This window comes from Oreochromis niloticus, linkage group LG9 (genome assembly GCF_001858045.2).
Source record: "Oreochromis niloticus isolate F11D_XX linkage group LG9, O_niloticus_UMD_NMBU, whole genome shotgun sequence".
NCBI classification, from domain to species: Eukaryota; Metazoa; Chordata; class Actinopteri; order Cichliformes; family Cichlidae; genus Oreochromis; species Oreochromis niloticus.
In genome coordinates this window covers 7,236,598-7,257,745 of record NC_031974.2, presented here as the reverse complement: position 1 = coordinate 7,257,745, position 21,148 = coordinate 7,236,598, and the positions used below count along the sequence as shown (strand labels likewise).

General features: G+C 38.6%; 1 protein-coding gene across 3 annotated transcripts; it reads right to left on the bottom strand.

The window, feature by feature from the left end:
* Window positions 1-1,899: 1,899 nt before the first annotated feature.
* On the bottom strand, window positions 1,900-20,275 carry LOC100711794 (NACHT, LRR and PYD domains-containing protein 3-like). Of its 3 annotated transcripts, none has more exons than XM_019352694.2 (9): window positions 20,011-20,275; window positions 14,054-14,771; window positions 12,901-12,986; window positions 9,464-11,240; window positions 8,457-8,630; window positions 6,970-7,137; window positions 5,351-5,524; window positions 4,941-5,111; window positions 1,900-2,601 (listed from the first exon to the last, which is right to left on the bottom strand). In XM_019352694.2, the coding sequence occupies exons 2-9, from the start codon at window positions 14,206-14,208 to the stop codon at window positions 2,586-2,588; spliced, it is 2,721 nt and encodes a 906-aa protein (XP_019208239.1). In that variant the 5' UTR covers window positions 14,209-14,771; window positions 20,011-20,275; the 3' UTR covers window positions 1,900-2,585. The 3 variants fall into 3 exon arrangements, with proteins under 3 accessions (XP_019208239.1, XP_005464406.1, XP_019208240.1); XM_005464349.4 differs by having other exon boundaries at window positions 14,054-14,231; XM_019352695.2 differs by having other exon boundaries at window positions 9,464-11,237; window positions 14,054-14,231.
* Window positions 20,276-21,148: the final 873 nt, after the last annotated feature.

Here is a 21,148-nt window from a genome sequence, read left to right as displayed (position 1 = left end):
AGTCTAACTACTGTCTCAATTTTTTTAAGGATTCAATTCAGATTAAATAAACACATTTAATCCGATGAAATGAAGCATAAATTATGTGTATATATGTTTTTGAGGGCTTTTTTTCTTTTCTCTTATTAACAGAGAGATGGGAATAAATCCTTCAAACAGACGAACTCTGAGCACCGACCAGCTTTAGTCAAATAAAGACTTCAAACTGTGTTTATATCATATTGTCCTGAGTGGGCTTGAATTAATTCACGCAAAGAAGACTAAAATAGAAACAACAACAGCAAAATAGAAAATAAAAGCTGATCAGTTAACAGTATTCATTTGGTAGTCATGTGCAATATTTTTACAATTTTCCATTTTTTAAAATTTGGAAAATAAAGTTTACATCATATTTTGTAAAATCATTTAACCTCTTTTTTTCTATTCATGTGTTTTTGATGTTTTATTTTTTGAGTTTTCTTTTTCTTACCTACTTTCTGTTTCATTAGGTGTATTTTATCTTCAGTCCAGCAGGTGGCAGTGTTGTCAAATATTTTACAGTGGAAGCAACTTTTTCTTTCATGAATCGTTGAGTTTTTCTGTGGTTTAACTATCCCATTTATTTATTTATGTATTTATTTGCATGTGCATGTAAGCATGTATGGATTTATTTATTGTTTTTTTTAACTATTTTGTGAAAGGAAACATATTTTTACTCTGTAGGGGAAGCAAACCTAACTTGGACAAAAAACACAATAAAATCCAAATAATTTTTTTTAAATTCAGCACACAAAGTAAAAATATATTTAAGTTGAATTCCCTTGGTATGTAAATATAACGAGAAATAATGAAGCTGAAGTCTGTTCTTATCTACTCAGGTGATTGTGTTTTAATAGCCTCTCATTCATAATGACAGTAACTTTTGCTGCCATGTGTTCTCATTCTGTTCCTTCTGCTAATCTTCTTTTGGTTACAGTTGGGATTATCAAACTTTTAATAATTTAAACTTTAATCATTTTTTAGCTAATTCACATACATCTAAACTTTGTCACCTGTTTCACTCTGTGCATATTTTCCCTTGTGAAACATTGAAACTGATGTTTCAAGTGATGTCACTTCATTTTATTGTGTGCAGCTTATTCCATTCATATCTCACTACAATAAAATGATGCATTATCATCATGCATAAATGGGTTTTTAAGATGTTGATCATCAATGGTCTTAAGATATTTTTGTGGTGTATAGTATTACACTTTTTCACTATATTGTGGTGTAGTGAAATCTAAAATCTGGAGAGATCTACAACTATCATCCTTCTAATAAATTAAAGCATTTTTAACTGTTTGCTGGATCTAAAAAGTTTATAAATTATTTCCAGGCTTGTCTGCCTTAACTCCACCTCGTGACCCAGTACAGATATGGGTGATCCCATATGCAACAGGAGTATGACACTGTTGAAATCTATATCACTGACAGGTTTAACAAATAAAACCCCACCTCATTAAAATTAGTGGACTGGCTGAAGCAGGAATGTTGAGCTTTAATTGGGAAGCTGTGGTGGTGGGTGACTAATTAAGCTAGAGGTCTGAATTTGATCGACATGACAGAAAAGCAGGAAGGGAAGGAAGTCATTCCATGAGTCAGAGTCATTCCTTTGATTCAAATCCACACATTTATTGATCCTTATCATCCATATAAAACATTAAGGTTCATTACTGACAGATAACTAAGGCTACGTTCACACTGCAGGCAAAACCGCATCAAATCTGACTTTTCTGACCCTATGCGACCCATATCCGATCATGGTCTGACAGTTTGAACAGCACAAATCTGATATTTTCAAATCCGACCTGGGTCACTTTCATATGTGGTACTGAATCAGATACATATCTGAAGACAAACCATTCCCACCACTCCTGGTTCCGACTCCATGTGCATATTTACCTGTGGCAGCCACTGCTGCAAACAAGGCCATTGTTAAAGCACGGCTCTCTTTTTTCTCAGTGTCCTTCTTTCTGTAATTAATTTATCAAATTCTGTCAGTTACGACTGTGCAGAAATTGATAGACTGCTGCGACAATGATCCATCCATGAAAAAACATCTACCTCCTACACTTCATCTGCTGAACCACTAGATACTTTCATTATCTAAATTACTGAAGATATATAGTACACCAAACTCTGGAGAGTTTAAAATTCTCCATAATAGTGGTTAATAGTGGTTTTGAAATATATGTATTTCAAAACCATGATAAAAACTTAAAATTACATCAGTTATACAAAAGATCTTGAAATGTATTTAGGAAACTTCAAAGAAAATAAAACTGAACCTAGTGTCTGCAAAAAGACACTGTGATGATCCAAAACAACACAAAAGGATGACGATAGATTCTACATGGTGTCTAACAGAGGAGCTCTCAGAGCATGTTTACAGCACTGTCAGACATCTGCATTTCTGATTTCTGTCACTGCTGGATGAAGCTCTGCTGTCCACTCCACCTCCCTGTAGCCTGTCCCTGTCACAGCATCACTACACACAAGCTGCTGGTGTTTCAACCTCTCTGAACCATCAGGACACATGTGCACACACACACAAACAACTGTGTTTATGGGTCCTTCCATCTGCAAAGACAAGAAAGGGAAGAGTAGATAAATGAGTGTTTGCAGAGACTGTCTTCATCACTTTTCAGTGTTGCAGCACATCCAGTATTATTATTTCTTGATGCATGCTCAATCATCCAGCTACGTACATCCCAAAAGGTTGGTGTTTTCAGTGGGAGAGAATTTGCATATTAATGATTAAGGAACTGACCTCACAGCCCATTGTTCATTCAGTGGTGCTAGTTTCAGTGATTGTGCAAATGTACTGTTTATAAGGTTGAGGAAACCTGCAGTCAGCTGAGACTGAAGAAGTCACATGAACGAGTGACGAAACGTTTCTCCCACAAAACGCTACATGCAGATCAACAAAATCAAACTTCTGGGTATTATTAATATTATTAAGAGCAGCACTACGGATGGGTATCGAAAGCCGGTTCTTGTTGAGAACCAGTTTCCACTGTTTCAATTCCTTGGAATTGTTTGGCATTTTTGCAAACGATTCCCTTATCGATTCCAGTCGCCCCGAATGACGTCACCACATTGCGGAGCGTCATTTACCTGGCAGGGAACACGGCGCCTAAGCGGCTCAAACGCTCAAAAGTTTGGTTATACTTTACGAGAACGGATGACAACAGGGCAACTTGCAAAGTAGATATTTCATTTAAGGGAGGAAACACTACGAATATGCAAAAGCATTTGCTCACAAAACACGCGATAACCTTAAATGAATGTCGTGTTTTTAATTCCGCTCCGGACTCGTGAATCTCAACCCAGCAGCAGCGGTAACTTTTACACGTCCTCTCCCGTTAATGCGGCGGGTAAATAATCAAGTAACAGTGCATATTATGTTAGCGCGATCTGCCTCATTACAAAACCTGCCATTACTGTGCATTTAGGTGACCGTGATGAGAGAGACAGAGTCTGGCTGGCTCAGATGCTGGCATTTCTCGCTGCAGTCTACCGGTAGCGTCTCCTTTCAGGCCAGGATAGACGAATGTCACCGAGCAGTGACTAAGTTTGTGGTCAAAGGCTTGCACCCATTTGCCACAGCAGATGCCCCCGATTTCCAGTAAGTGAATGTGTTTAATTGTAGGCAGGGACATTACTGGATATTCTTGTGTAATTGCTACAGAATAATTTATGTTATACTTTGTTATTGCTACAGAAGAATATTTATTTTATTATTTTACATTTACAATTTTTTTTCCTGGGTACCCTGTGACACCCCATTGAAGAGCCGTAGGCTGTGGATCTCTTAAGATCTCACTGTTGGGTTTGTAAGGCCATGTTACTCCTAAATTTCTATCTTGTTCAAAGAGAAGATATAAAACAAAGTTCTAAGCTATTCGACCTTAGTGTTCTCCTTTTTAAAAAAAGAATCGATAAGAGAATCGATAAAGAATCGAATCGTTAAACAGAATCGAAAATGGAATCTGAATCATGAAAATCTTATCAATACCCATCCCTAGGCAGCACTGACTTCAGTCTTCTACAGTGGAGATTAACCGCTGAGAGGCCTGAATTCTTCCTTGCTGCACAAACACTTTACTAATGGATTTTCTCTTGTTTCACTAAAACCAAAGGTTGCTGTGTATTGTTGAACTTCTTACCAGTTGCTAAAATATCAGGTTACTAATATACATGGAGGCTACCACTGAACAAATGTCAATGAAAGCACTGACAGTAAGACATATACAACCTTGATTCCTGGAGGTTATGACCCAGGTCATAATTTTGTGTACTGCATTTACTCCTCCACACCTGGAGCAGTGGTGTTCATTTAGTAAGCAGTTTAATGTAATTTACAGGTGAAAGCTGACCATTGGTTAGAGATTGAATGGGGCTGGCTATAAACTGGGACCTGTCAAGACTGACAGGTCCTGCCTGCTTCCTGCTTCCAACATATCTCTGTGCGTGTGGGCTTGACTAATTTTCCTGCATCATTGTTGATTTCCATGATAGGCGAGTTGGTTGTTTTCTTTGTAGAATGTTTTGTTTGTTGACAGTTTCTTCCTCTAAAAATAAATAAAATATTCTGTAAAATATTTAATACATCTGTGTGATTTGATGTTTCTGTGTAAATAAAGCTTGTTTCCAGCTGACACCTTTACAAATCCAGCTTTATTCTCTGTAGATGTGAACATTAGTTATCGTCACATCAGCTCAAACACATGATCACAAACTTCTGTGTCATTTGATTGGATGTCTGTTGTCTTTCTATCAAATATGGAAGCCTGCCACTGTTCTCTTCTTACAGCCTCACTGAGTTAAGAAGACCAGATGTACAAGAAACACTGGATTTCACACTAACTGTGCTATACTGGGAAAGCAGCCTGGACTGAGTCCAAGCCTCTACTTACTTGAGAACCTCCAGTGTGTGATGTGGGCTGTCCACAAGCTCAGACAGCTGCTTCACATGTGATTCCTGCAGGTTGTTCTTGGTCAGGTCCAGCTCTCTCAGATGGGAGTTGGACTGAAGAGCTTTGAACAGATAATCACAGCTGGTCTCTGACAACTTGCAGCCCCATAATCTGAATGAAGATAGAAGATGTAAGTTTAAGAGGCAAAGTCTGTGATAAAATCATTTAAGGTTTGATAATTTGATAAGAAGATTTTCTTAGTTCATTAGTTCAGTTTTAAGATTTGAAATGTGAACCATTGTTCTGCCACAGTTAAAGTGTTAATTAGGTTAATGTCAGGATATATGTGTAGGTTAATGCCAGCTTTCACATCATATATATCTAAGTACAACTAAAAAATGGTGTCTGACCTGAGAGTCTCCAGTCTGCAATCTGAAGTCTTCAGATAAACACACAGCTGCTTCACTCCTGAATCCTGAAGGTTGTTCCAGCTCAGGTCCAGAAGTTTCAAATGGGAGGGGTTGGACTGAAGAGCTGGAAGCAGGTAATCACAGCAGATCTCTGACAAACTGCAGCACTGCAATCTGCATAAGGAATTAAAAAAAAAAAAATGTGTTTATTACTCAGAGTCTGTGCTTGAAAGCATCCAGTGTCATAATTGATAAAAATTAACGTGAGGGTTCCCGATGGTTAGGCTGACAGTGATCACTGACTGTTTTTAGGGGCTTGTTCAGATGTAATAGAACAAGATAAAAAGGATTAAAACATTTTAACAGCACAACAGGCTTAATAAACACCGAGTAGTTTAGGCCCGGAAGCAGAATTCATACATCATCACTTAAAGACCACCTCTCGGGGCACAGCTAGCTCAGCAGATGCCACATGATTGGAAGGTTGGGCATTCAAATCCAACGAACAGCAGCTATCCTGGATTTGTAGCTGCCCACTGCATCACTGAGTGAATGGGTTAAATGCAGAGGACTAAGCATTTTCCTACAGGATTAATGATGTATACATAAACAATGAGATTCAAGATAAGGCAAATTTGATAATATTTGACAGATCTGTAAAGCAGAAATATCAGTAAAATACACAGGAAGTAATATATCTGAAATATTAGTAAAAAATAACTTAATATAAATGGTGAATAGCACACTTTTGTGGCATTTGTCAACACCATCAGAAAAAGGGTTAACACCGTCAGACAAAAATCCTGATGGTGTTGACAAAATACCCTACTTTCTCTCATAACACATGTTTTTCTGACAGAAGCCATCTTGTTTTTCATCAGTTGCTTATGGCCTCTACAATCTATCTAAATTAAGCTCTATTTACTAAGAAAAATAATTAAATCTTGGATTACATCGACTTTGGTGTTGACACAGGTTTGGTTGTGACACAGAGTTTTATCAGAAAGGTGTGCAATAAATGAAATTAAAATAAAAAAAATTATCACAGCAGTGACCTTATGGCATGTGTATCAAACAGGAAGTGGTAAAGGGGTCCTCAGAGTGTAAGCTATCCACAATAATTCCGTATTTTTTTGTACTTTTAAAAAAATCTGATGGTGTTGACAAAAACTCTGGACACGATTTTAATCACTTAAAAAATATGTAAAAATGAATTTTCAATTGCATATTTTGATATTATATAAGGTATTGACTTAAATACTTAGTGACGAAAGCCATGATGTTTAATTTTACATTACTTTTATTAATTTTTTTCTGTATTTTAATATTATCACACCTGCTTCTGGACAATGGATTTTTAAGGTACTGGTAATGTATTGTGCCATTTAAAATAAATATATATGTATAAAAAATGCAAAATCATACTTTTGTTGTATAAAAATTGCCTTGGTTTGTCTTTTAGGCAGTTGGGTTAACACTTGTATGCATATTTTTAACCACAAAATTGGGTTTTATCTGCTGGACATGTTTTGTCCCTTATCTCAAGAATCACTGTTAGACTATAAATACTATACTATCTGGGATTGGGATCTAAGCACAGTTAAAATTTGGTGTCGAACCTCAGAGTCTCCAATCGACAGTGGGGATTCTCCAGAAAACCACAAAGCTCCTTCACTCCAGAATTCTCCAAATTGTTGTAGCTCAGGTTTAGATGTTTCAGATGAGAGGGGTTAGAATTCAGAGCTGAAAACAGAGATCTCATATATGACAACCGACAGCTCTCCAACCTGAAAAAAAAAGAGAAAAATGAAGTTACCAGTCATCAGTGAGGTTCTCTTCAAGATTAATGCACAGAAGTTTTTATCATGGATTTTAAAATCAGTCTTCAAAGTACAAAACTGTTAAAGAATGGCGGGCACTAAATAAACATTGAAGCAGCTGGATCTGACCACATGACTTTATCTTTGTCTGCTGAGCAGAAGTCAAAGCACGAACATGACAGAGTTATCTGAATGTGTTTCTTTTATTCTGAAAATAAAAACAGTGGTCACTTGATCTTTTTTCATTAGTATTTTCTACATGAACACTATTACAGTTTCAGTCCTAATCTCTACACTAGACTGAAGCTCTAAACCTGAAGTGAACTGAGGTGACATTACCTGAACTCAAGGTTCAAGTTCATGAGAGCCTGAAATGGTCTGCTGAAGAATGTGACTGACAACTCTTTATAAAATGTTCTTTACACTCAAACTGGTCAGTAGTTTTTCTTTAAAGATTTAGTGCTGAAAATATTCTCTGTCTACAGAACAGATGATTTAAAACAGACTCTAAGCAGGCACTGCTTCACACACCATGGTAATCTGTCTGCCTGGTTAGTGAGGTCCTTTTGGGCTGTAAAGGCAGCTTTCAGTCAGCTGTCAGTGCAGATCTTCTGTTTTTGTGTGAGTTCTTGTGTCGTTATCTTTCTTTACAACAACATAAGATATCTTTGGTGTGTAATACTCAAAATGAGTTAAAACAAGATCATTTTTAGAGGAACAGAAACCTTTAAAAAACTCTCAGCTTCTCTCTTCTTATACTCTTTTGAAGAAGCCTCTCTCTTCTCCAGCTCTTTTTAAAAAATCCTCACATACATCCAGAATCCTGCTTTGCTGTTGTGTTTTGGCCTGTGTCAGGCTGCTGTTTTCTTTAACACATACATCACCAAAGCAGCTGTGTGGGTTGTCAAAATCTCTGTAGCCTGTTTTCATCTGCTATTTATCAGTGTGACTGACACCCCGCACAGACTCTAAAGACTCATCACCAATCACCTCACCTACTCTGACTGACTGAGCCTTTGGACCTGTGGAGGCTGAACTACTGTAAAAATATCTCTCTACCATAACCTGACTTCTGTCAGCCTTTGACTGAACTTTGCTCAAGTCTGTCACGTCTGTTTGGAGCCAAAATTAAAAATAATCATTCAGTCAATTGGAAAAGCAAACATTTCTGAAATCAATGACACTTCTTTATATTTTTGTTCATACAAATCGTGAACCTTTATTAACCAAGAGTGTGAGACTTAGATCTTTGATTAAACAACAACAGCTCCAGTCAGCAAACTCACCTCAGAGTCTCTAGTCGACAGTCTGGACTCGACAGTCCATCAGACAAGAACTTTAGTCCTGAACTATGCAACTTGTTTCCAGTCATGTCCAACTCCACCAGATGGGAGGGGTCGGATTTCAGAGCTGAGGCCACAACTTCACAGTGAGTCTTTAAAAGTTGACAACGTTGTAGTCTGTGACAAGAGAAAACATCAAATATGTTATTATAAAAGCAGGAATTATAAACAGACTGAGTGAATAGGAGGACAAAACAAAGTGATTTCATAGTCGAATAAACATTTGTTCTTCACATCTGTGGTTCAGCTCATCTCATATTACTGTGTTTGAGATGACACAATGATTTTATTTAGTGTTTCTTAGATGAGCAGACTTACGGGAGAATCTTGATATTTAATTTACAGATGAAAACAAAATTGCATTTAAACCATGATGATGTCCACATTCTGTCAGTGAAATCTGATCCTCGTCAATGGTAAATAGATTCATTCCCATATAGGACCTTGCTACTCTACTTGAGTAAAAACCTTTCTACTCAAAGTGTTTTATAGAACCTGCCTCATTCACCTTTTCTATAAGAAGCCTTTAGATTATAAACTAAAGAGTGAAGAGAAACATTTGGACTGTTTCCTGTTTTTAATTTGGCTCCAGGAGATTTTGAATAAAGTCAGTTTAATGGAAAGATTCACCTGTGAAAGTGTTGTCTCTTTGCTACAACGTGATTGTTCACATCTACCTACATGAAAAGAAATCTGCTGACTGTTACCAAAAGGTGCTGAAGCTAATCACTAAAAAATATCGATGAATGAAATTACTCTGGGTGAACTACATTAAAATGAGTTGTGTCTCTGTGTGAAGAGAAATCAGAACAAATTTAGAGCAGAGTTAATCAACTATAGATGTGAAAACTCCCTAAAAATAAAAAAATACTTTAGTACTCTGTATATTTGAAGAACTGAACTACTGATCTAAACTGATTAAATGTGTTAATGATCACAGCAGGACTCACAGAGCCTTTCTGCAGTTGCTCACAGCTGGAATCAGTCTGTGTCGTCCTTCATCTGATGTGTTGAACTTCTGCAGGTCCAACTCATCCAGAACCTCCTCCGACATCTGCAGCATGTAGGCCAGAGCTGAGCAGTGGATCTCAGAGAGTTTTGTCTCTGATTTCAGGGATTCTTGGATCTCCTGAAACAGTGAGCTGTCATTCATCTCAGTCAGACAATGAAAGATGTTGATGCTTCTGTCAGGAGAGATTTGAGAACGTCTCATCTCTTTTAGGTTGTTGATGATTTTCTGGATAACTTCTGGGTTGTTCTCTGTCTGACTCAGCAGACCTACTAAGAGTCTTTGGCTGGACTCTAGTGTGAGGCCATGCAGGAAGCGAACAAACAGGTCCAGAGTGCCATTTTTACATTGGAGGGACTTTTCCATGACTTTGCTCAGAAAAACGTCCAGAGATGTCTCATTATATTCTTCCCCCAGGACTTCCTTTAGTACCTCTGTTTTCCTGTTGGTGTAACACTGAAAAGTGTAAACAGCAGCCAGAAACTCCTGAATGCTCAGATGAACAAAGGAGTAGACTGGTTTTTGGAAAATCACACACTCTCTTTTAAAGATTTCTGTACAAACCCATGAATTAACTGAAGCCTCTGTGACATCCAGACCACACTCTTCCAGGTCTTCTTGGTAGAATATGATGTTTCCTTTTTTCAGATTTTCAAACGCCAGCTTCCCCAGCTTCAGAAGAACTTCCCTGTCAGCATCTGTCAGCTCCTGTGGACTTGTTTCATGTCCTTTTTGGTACTTGTGCTTATTCCTCTTTGTCTGAACCAGTAGGAAGTACGAGTACATGTCAGTCAGGGTCTTGGGTAGCTCGCTTCTTTGGTCTGTATTCAATATGTACTCAAGGATTGTGGCAGTGATCCAGCAGTAGACTGGGATTCTGCAGATGACATTGAGGTTTTTGGATTTCTTAATGTGGGAGATAACTCTGGACAGCTCCTTCTCACTAAATCTCATCCTGAAGTACTCCTCCTTCTGAGCATCAGTGAAGCCTCGCACTTCTGTTACCCTGTCAACACATGTAGGAGGTATCTGATTGGCTGCTGCAGGTCGGGTAGTTATCCAGATGAGAGCCGAGGGAAGCAGATTACCTTCTATGAGGTTTGTTACTAACTCACTGACTGATGATTTCTGAGTAATGTCAGAAACAACCTTCCTGTTACTGAACTCCAGTGAAAGTCGACTTTCATCCAGGCCATCAAAGATGAACAAAAGTTTACAAAGAGTCAGTTTCTCTGTGGTGACTTTCTGCAATGTTGGATAGAAAACATGGAGCAGCTGCAGAAGACTGTACGGCTCATCTTTAACGAGATTCAACTCCCTGAATGAAAGCAGAATCACTATGTTGATGTCTTGGTTTTCCGAGCCTTCTGACCAGTCCACAATAAATTTCTGCACTGAGAAGGTTTTTCCAATGCCAGCGATTCCGTTCATCAGAACCACTCTGATTGGTCTCTTCAGGTGAGGTAAAACCTCAAAGAGTTTGTGACACTTGATTGTTGGGTCATGGTCAGTATCTGTCTGTGAAGTTGTCTCCAGCTGCCTCACTTCATGTTGAGTATGAACCTCTTCACTCTGTTCGTCTATGATGTAAAGCTCAGTGTAGATGGTGTTGAGGAGGGTTCCACTTCCTGATTCACCAAATCCTTCGGTCACATGTTCATATTGTCTCTTTAGATGTATTTTATGTTCTTTTACAATCTCCTGCAGACCAACACCTGCTGTTAAAAAAAGAGCAAAAAGAAAACAGTTATGCTTTTATTACATCTAAACATAACATTATTTAAATGGTTTGCAATAAGATTTTTTTCTTCCCATACTTAGATATTTTTGAGAACACATTAGATGCAGGGGGTGGGGGGGTGGACCCTCGAGATGTGTCCATGTGTTTAGATGGAGAACGATTTAATAAGAAATAACAAAGTCTGCTAGTCAGCCTACAAAAACACAGCATGGTTAGTTATACTTTTAGATAATCCTCATATAATGTGGCTAATTCATCCAAAAATTAAGCACTTCCGTTTAGGAGAGGGGATTAGAGATGTGCTGTACTCAGAATACAGCTATCCACCATCAATGAATTTTGTAGTGCTTTATTTCTAAAGATAAATGGTAAATGGTCTGTATTTATATAGCGCTTTACTAGTCCGTAAGGACCCCAAAGCGCTTTACATATCCAGTCATCCACCCATTCACACACTGGTGATAGCAAGCTACATTGTAGCCACAGCCACCCTGGGGCGCACTGACAGAGGCGAGGCTGCCGGACACTGGCGCCACCGGGCCCTCTGACCACCACCAGTAGGCAACGGGTGAAGTGTCTTGCCCAAGGACACAACGACCGAGACTGTCCAAGCCGGGGCTCGAACCGGCAACCTTCCAATTACAAGGCGAACTCCCAACTCTTGAGCCACGATCGCCCCAAAAAGAAGATAGACACAAGTGTTCCAAAATGTTACACACATTATAATCCTGCATTTTATTAATAGGACAGTCTGTATCTGTAAAACTGATGGTCAAAGAACTGCCAATTAGCAACAACCAGCTTGGTGCTATTCGCTGCACATGCTTTCACTCCTTGGATTGTTAGAGGTCAGTCAGTGATGGAGGTGGGGCAGGATCCTGGTGCTGTGCAAACCACAAACTGGATAAGTGGGAGTGGGATGACATTTTATTCTGGTGTCCTGGACATTTTAAATATCTAATCCCTGAGCACTTTCTTTTCTACCTGAAATATTTTTACCATGTCATGTATTGAATCCTGATATAAAATATCCTGTGAAAGAAAGTCTCTGTCTTTAAGTTTGTTTTAAAAATTTTATTAACACTGTTATTAATATGTTACTAAATAGAAACATGCAGGTTTTCAATTTGTTGCTCTGTTTCCCACTTTTTACACAGAAACTATCACCAGTGTTTCCATTTAATAATCCAGAGCATTAAACATAATATTTAAATTATTGCTTTTAAGCAAAGTAGACTATTGGGAAGATAATGTAGGATTAATTCACGCCTTATAATATAGTAATACTATCTAAACATGTTAAAAAATCAGCCAATATTACCTTTTTATTATGATATATTATTATGATCATATTTGATAGTAGAATACTGGTTTAACTCTTTTTCTGCAGCTCCAGTTTGTTTTTAATTATTTTCAATCAACTTGCCGATAAAAGCCTGTGTGCCTTTACTACACAATACCACTTATTAAAGATCAACAGTTCCACCTTGAACTCAGTTCACTTCCCTCGGCCCCTCCCCGATCCCACATTAAGTACCGAGGATGTATTACACAACTCTGACTGTAACAGTTTTTCTCAGAAATGAGTCCATGAATAAGCGGATGCTTAATCCTACTTTGTAGACAGCTGCTCTTACTGGATATCTGCAGTTGTGCTTCAGTCCTGGATTTTTCTGGTCCACAGCTGGTAGAGACTGGATCCTCTGAGATCGCCTTCCTCTCTCTGTGAACACATTTAAACACATTTTAATCATTAAAGTCAATTATTGTTTATCGGTTAAAAAAAACTGATCAAAATTTGACAACACTGTGCAGACGGTCTGATGACCAAAAGAGGAACGAGAAAAGGGAAATACTTTTTAAGATGAAGAAAACTGGTGCTTGAATCATCGATGTGATGTTTGCTTTTGATTTCATCAACAGTAATAAAGTGCTTTCCCTGTCAGCCTGTCTTACTTAACACTGATCTGTCTCCAGCTTTCACCAACTACAACCTCAGCCAGGTGTAGTGGTATTTAAGCAGTGGAGTGTGTTTGTCACATCTGCTGTTTCACACATATGGCCTCATTAAAGAAACTTTAATAAGCATGTTAGATTTATCTATTTCTAAAGCTATCTGACCATACGTTTTCATACATTTTTTACCTATAACTGAGCAAAATGTATCCAAAGTCAACCTGAATTTCCAAACATAAAATGATCTCAACATTTTTATCAAGTCTTAGATACTTTTTTCTTACTATGTCCCAGTTAAAGAGTCTACTCTCTTTCATTCTTCCTGTATGGTAGTACCCCAATCTCTAACTTTGTTTCTTTCTTCCTTTTATACTGAGACAGGATCCAGCCAAAGGACAGATGTTTTATAATAAAACACTTAATATCTTGTGCATGAAATATGCTTCATCTAACAGCTGAATTTCATTTGATTAAGCTGACTGTGAATATTTTATTTGTTTTTTGGAAACAAAGTGGTGGGGAGTTGGTCCGTTGTATCCTGGCAGCATTAGTCCTCTTAATGCTTCCTTTGTCTTTCACTCACTATTTTGTATGTCAGGATCATTTATTTTACTCACACTTGTTTATGTAGTGATGTTGCTGACATAAACATTTACATTTAACATAAAATATATTTTAATCTTGTGCTGAAACTGTTTTAATTTGAAAATAAAAATGACCTCAGTAAGAACTGGACTAATAGGGTGTACTGTTAACATAAAGGTTAAATTTAAATGGACTCGTGGTTACACACTGAGGGAGGATGAGAAAATCTTAGTAGAAACTGAGTCTTACGTTGTGTCTGAGGGTCCAGGTTCATCTCTGAAGTCTAAAGGAGCAACTTTGGAGTTGTCACTTCTCATAGAGGGACAGCTGGATCCTGCAGACTCTGCTCCACTCTTTTCTTCAGACTCTGCTCCAGTCTTTTCTTCCTCAGCACAAATGCTCATCTTGTGGACTTCTGAAAGTCAGTCTGAGAGGTAAACCAGAAACAGTGAGTTCACATTAGCAGAGGTTATTAAGTTACAGTCAGATTTCTCCAATAAGCTAATTTCAGAATTGTCATGTAAACTAAAAATCACATCATGATGATACACAGGGAATAGAGAGAAACTTAATTCATCTGGTAAATTTGAAGATAGTTTTCAGGAGCAGGCACTAGTTTGTGGATGCTGCTATGTTAACCTGCCATGTTGAATACATTGGCTGAGATGGGTAGTATCATTACCCCAATCACATTTTATGAATGTACCTAGAGACCAGCCATACAGGTAGTATGCCAAAGTCAGAGAAGAAGAAACCTGTAGGTGTTCAGACCATAGAGGAAAACCTTCAGACTCAAGATATAAATCATACCGATGTTGTATCATCTGAGAACGGGCTCCCTTAACCAAAGACAAGAAAACATGGGACAAAAAAGAGACGACTGACAGTATACTGATATACTGACCAACAAATTGTCATCCTCTTCCTCCTCACCTCAATCCTTATCTTCTGAAGTGAAGTCAGGGCTCTAATACACAAAAATGTGCATAAACATGTATGTTTATGGGGCTGCAAATACTACAACCCGGACAACAACCCAGCTGAAAAATAACAGCTGGTTAGACTAACATTATGCCAGCAATGTTTAGTCTGAGTGTCCTAAGAATCAATTTTTCGCTTTCATAAACGTCTTTTTCCAACTTCACATTATATGACAGTTTTTTGCTAATTGAAAAACAAGGTTAAAGCCAAAGAAAGGTTCGCTGACGCTGGCTAACAGCAGCTAACAGCAGCAGAAAAGTTCAGGATATCCTCAACATCTCATTTCAGTATCGCTGTCATTGATCAGAAATGAGCTTCACTGACTCATCAACTCGTTTCAGACTTGTTTATGAAAGTTGTACAGCCTCCTCCAGAGTGAATAAACATGGACACATATTGAAAGCCCAACATTTACTACAGATGAATGGTGACTACAGTTGTTTGTCCTACAGCAGCCACCGTTATGACAATTAATTTGAATTGGTTAAAAAGCAGAAGGATAAACAAGACTTAGCAAAGAACCACTTTATAAAGTGTATCTGTGGGCACTTTGTTACTGGCAGCCTGCCACACTGTCACAAAAACACAAATTATTCCCATTTTATTAACTGAACCTAAATCTTAAACCTGAATTTTCATATCTTGACACAGTGTCCAGTGTACCCTTGAAAAGAAATGTGGAAACTGCACAAATGGAGGACAAAAGAAGGAAACTACAGAAGATGACGAGTATCTGAAAGTGATGCTGTAGCAAATCCCTGTCACCATAAGGTCCCAACACAAACAGTCAGACATGATCAGATTGATGTTTTCTTTTGTTTTTACTTTGTTTTTAAATTGAGTCTGATCTACGGTCAGTGAACCAGCCACTGCAGTCATCATGATGCCATGGACTGGCCTTTCCAGAGCCCAGACCTCAATATTACTGAAGCAGAGTGAGATCACTTTGATGGATGTTGGAATTTATATTTTTTATATTGTCATTTGTGCTAAAATATATAGATATATAATCATTGCCTTTATGTGTCCCAATATGGCTATCGTTACGAAGAAAAAGCCAGACAGTCAGAGGATTTATTTTCAACCTTCTAACATTTCCAGTATCTGTGTCTGTGCTGACAAAATGTGCTATCTTTATTTAGAATGCAGCTTAGTGCAGAGAGCTATGTTATACATTTAGAAAGCACCATGTTCTTTTAAGGTGCTCGACTTTACACCTTTAAATGTTCATTTCAGACCATTGCAAGTTCCTGTTTTTGTAGGTTAGCAAGACGCTTACTTCTGCTTTTCTGCGAACCTCATACACACAGTTTAAGTTCATTGAAAGGTCGTATGTCTATGTATGGTATAGCTGGAAACACACACACACACACACACACACGGACAGGCGTATACATTGCTCACACACACATGCTTGCCTTAAAGCTGTCACGTGGTTAACTGAATTATATGTAACCTCTGTGGTCAATAAAAGAGTGAGGCGGACGCAGAGGAGTTGGAGTTGCTTGGACAGGCGAGTCGCAGCGATGCTCTCCAGCACTCCCCTTGCAAGTAAAATGTACACTAGTGTCTGTGTGATTGCTTTCAGTAACAGGTTCTGTTTACCAGCAGGGTTGACTTAAACCCAACAATGGACAAAGGAGCAAAAAGAAGACAAACTGCAAAGAAAAGCTTGGATGATGAAAATTATTATTTAAAGAAATTACAAGAAAGCTTGTCTAAGCGAGTTCACACTTTGTTGAACGATAAATGTGTTCGTGCCAAGTAGTTATAAGCAGTGTTGGGCAAGTTACTTTGAAAAAGTAATTACTTATAGTTACTAGTTACTTCTTCAAAAAAAGTAACTGAGTTAGTAACTGAGTTACAAGATTCTAAAAGTAATTAATTACTTGAAAAGTAACTATTGCATTTAAAAAAGTTTAACCCTCTGGGGTCCAGGGTATAATTGGCCATTTTTAACTACTTTTGATTTTCCCTCCACATTTTACCTTTACAAACTATTTACTTTGCCTTGTTTGGTATCATCCTTTTCAGCACAACCTCACGTGTCTGAATTTACAGTTATGTTTTCATGTTGACAAACTGTATTAACACAAATGATCTAAAATCAGACAAAAAACATAAAATCAGAGTAGAAAGCTATATATTTTACTGTAACAACCACAAACATGTTTATTGAATTATATTTCATAACTTTAAATGCAAATATAAATTGTCAATTTTAAAATCCTACGCACAAGTTTTGCAAACAACAAAGTTGTTTGTAGCCATTTACCTTTTACCCCTTTTTAAATAACCACTTCAAACTATTTACAGAACAATCAGCTGTTCTGCATTCAATAAGATGCCACACAAATTATTTGTGCCACTCCACTGGTATATATCACCTTGTTGCCTTTTCATCTTGAAGTGGTCATGTGATTGGCTTACCACGACTGCTTTATTCTTCCTCAGTAAAACAGCAGCACTCATGCAATTGTTTTGCCCCTTAGCTCGAGCTGTTGTGCCAAAAAGTGATCGTCTGCCAGAAAGTGATTACCGTCCGCGGAAGTGCGCAGCTGCTTAAAGCCGTAGCGCCCAGATTACTCACATAGACAGCAACTTCGACCGTCTGCTTGTTGAAAAAAGTAACACCGTTATTCCCATCACTGCTGTTAAAGAACATTTGCATGTTCTGTGTCACTTGTCAAGTATGATCATTGTTTTAATGATCTAGTGGTGAAAAACAGTTTGACCACAATCCTAAATTTTGTCTTGATGCATTCTCAATCATCCAGAAAAGTAAATCTCCAAAAGTTGAATCTGTTCATCTGGACGTAGCGTTTTGTGGGAGAAACGTTTCGTCACTCATCCAAGTGACTTCTTCAGTCTCAGCTGACTGCAGGTTTCCCCAAACCTTATAAACAGTACATTTGCATAATGACTGAAACCAGCCCACTGAAGGAACAATGGGCTGTGAGGTCAGTTCCTTAATCATAATTATGCAAATTCCCATGACCATTGATCAACAATCACTGACCAAAACCCACTGATCAAAGAACACTGATCAATGGCCATGAGAACCATTCACAGAGAGATGGGGAATGGCTGCAATCACAGCATTGTAAGATGGCGAAAGATGTACCCTAAAGATGTACCCTACCTCAGCAACAGGACCACTCTCAGCATCGACCAAGTGTGTTTGCTTTTGGAACTGTGTCTTCATTCCACCTACTTCACATACAAGGGTCAGTTCTACAGGCAGAAACATGGGTGTGCCATGGGCTCCCCAGTTTCACCCATCGTGGCCAATTTGTACATGGAAGAAGTGGAAAAGAGGGCGTTGCTATCCTACCCTGGAACACCACCAAGCCATTGGTTCAGATATGTGGATGACACCTGGGTGAAAATCAAATCTCAGGACGTACTACATTTCACGGATCACATTAACTCGGTGGACCAACACATCAAATTCACCAGGGAGGATATGAAAAGTGGCAGGTTAGCCTTCTTAGACTGTGAGATTTCCATCAGTAATGGGGGACATCTAAAAGCTGACGTGTACCGTAAACCTACACATACGGATCAGTATCTAAGGTTTGACTCTCATCATCCACTGGAGCACAAACTGGGTGTCATCAGGACGCTACAACACAGAGCGAACACCATCCCCACTGACACAGCAGCCAGGGAGGCAGAAGAACAGCACATCAAGAAGGCCCTGAGTAAATGTGGTTATCCCAGCTGGACTTTTGTCAAAGCGGGAAAGGCACCTAAAGAAAGCTCCAGCCGATCCAGGAGAGAAGGACAACCGCTGCCCAAGCGAAAACCTGTAGTGATCCCATATGTGTCAGGAGTATCGGAGCAGTTGAGACGCATTTTTTCTAAACACCGGGTCTCTGTGGCTTTTAAACCCCAAATGGCCACCCCAAGGATCGGGTCCCCCGACACAAACAGAGTAACATAGTGTACGCTGTTAAGCACCAGGAGGATTGCCAGGATTTATACATCGGGGAAACCAAACAACCTCTAGCGAAGCGGATGGCACAACACAGAAGAGCAACCTCATCAGGCCAGGACTCTGCAGTCTATTCACACCTACAGGCCAGTGGACACTCTTTCAATGATGAGGATGTACACATCCTGGACAGGGAGGAACGCTGGTTTGAGGGCGGAGTCAAGGAGCCCATTTACTTGAAAAGGGAAAGACCATCTCTGAATCGAGGAGGGGGCCTAAGGGTACATCTTTCACCATCTTACAATGCTGTGATTGCAGCCATTCCCCAACTCTCTGTGAATGGTACTCATGGCCATTGATCAGTGTTCTTTGATCAGTGGGTTTTGGTCAGTGGTTGTTGATCAATGGTCATGGGAATTTGCATAATTATGATTAAGGAACTGACCTCACAGCCCATTGTTCCTTCAGTGGGCTGGTTTCAGTCATTATGCAAATGTACTGTTTATAAGATTTGGGAAACCTGCAGTCAGCTGAGACTGAAGAAGTCACTTGGATGAGTGACGAAACGTTTCTCCCACAAAACGCTACGTCCAGATGAACAGATTCAACTTTTGGACACAATCCTATATGTTCTTCCTGTGTGTGGAAAAGAATCAACAATTTGTCCTTACAGTCAGCACACTGTGTAGATAGTTTAAAACAATATTTTCCCAGCAGTTTTATACCTGTTCAACCAGTTCCACACAGCACAGAGCATAAAGCAGATAACACACACTTGCTCAGTTTGTGCACCCGCTTTGCAAGTTATCAGTCCACACAGTGAGTGTTATTTAGCAGAACTCAGCCTGCATATCTGCAGCCTGCAAATATGGCCTGAAGCTTTGTGATTAACTGATTAACTCTTCTTCCCTCTATAGTCCACATAGACAAAACAAACTGATATATCTGAAAAAGCATGCCACGTCCTGCCTCAGCACTTCTTCTCCCTCTGTTCTCTGATTCCAGATGGAGTCAACAGTGCGCTTCAGTCATGTGAATCAAGTTTTCTCTTTCCATTTACAACAGATCAGACGGCCTTCTCTCTCTCTCTGTACGCATTTTTATTGAATCTTTTTTTTAAGAGCTCACAAAGAGCTAAACTGACTGCAAAGCATTTAAACATAGTCTGAACATTAGTGCAGTTCACTTTAATTGTATTTTAAATTATTGTATTTGAGGTCTTATTTGGTGATGGGATGTTAGCAGATGTCATGATAATAATGGGAAGTAAAGAAGTACAAATACTTACTGTATTTTCATAGAGTTGTCATGAATTACTGGCTGTGGACCCAAATGAAAGCTGATGAGACGCGCTGACAACGTAAAGTGAAAATGCACCTTTACTGAGTCCGTAGATAGTCCAACAAGCAAAATTAAAAACACATTTTGGAGGAAAAACAATACTAGTACTACTAATTACTACTAGTAGTAGCAGTACTACTAATACTACTAATACTACTACTATTAATAATCGTAACAATAGTCAGGATCCTCCTGTGGTGGCTTACCTAACTCAGTTTATCCTTTTACTTTCTCTCTCTGGTGTGTTTGCTGTGAGTGAACATTAAACCACGCCTGTGTCCTCTGTTGACGTCCAACAGCACAAAACAAATATTTCCCCAGGCACTCCCTTTAACAAGAGACTTGTAGTTTTTTTTCAAAGTCTACTTAATAATATATAAAATGCATTTTACAGTCACTATTTTTCTGTCATACCCTTCATTAATTTATTAAAGAAAATTAATCTTAAACAGTGTTAAGAGTGTATTTAAAAGAACCTTTGTTGTTGTAACATTTTGAAGCTAGCAAAGTATAAAGCCAGTACCATGTATGAACTGGTTAGCCAGTTTTTATGGAGGTTTCAATAACTGGTCAATTTCAATTAAATATCAGGAACTGAGAACATTTTTCTCAAACTTCCTTGTTTGTCATCAGTGTGGACCACAGACCATCTCCACTGGGGTTTGTTGAAACGTACCACGTTGTCCTTACAGAGTGAGAGATCTAATCAGAGAGGTCATTGCTGTTAGAGTGAATTGTTAAATGTTTGTCATTTTTATGCTTACCATCTCTACATTGTTTTAACTCTGTGATGAAAGGATTCTTCTGTCCTTCCCCCAGATTCTCGAGGTTCTGAGTGGGGGGCTGCAGTCTTTTATTACAGGCAACATCCTTGTGAAGGTCTTTTTGATGTTTGGTAAAACTACTTGCCTTTTGTTTTGGCTTCACTTTGTTATCTATGGTAAACCATACATTGGGTGTGAGGGATACTACCCTCTTTATGACCAAGGATGTTGCTCCTGCTTTTATGCTTTTATGACCCTCTTTGGTCAGTAGGAGGACACACACACACACACACATTCTTACATACTTACAGAAGTTCACAC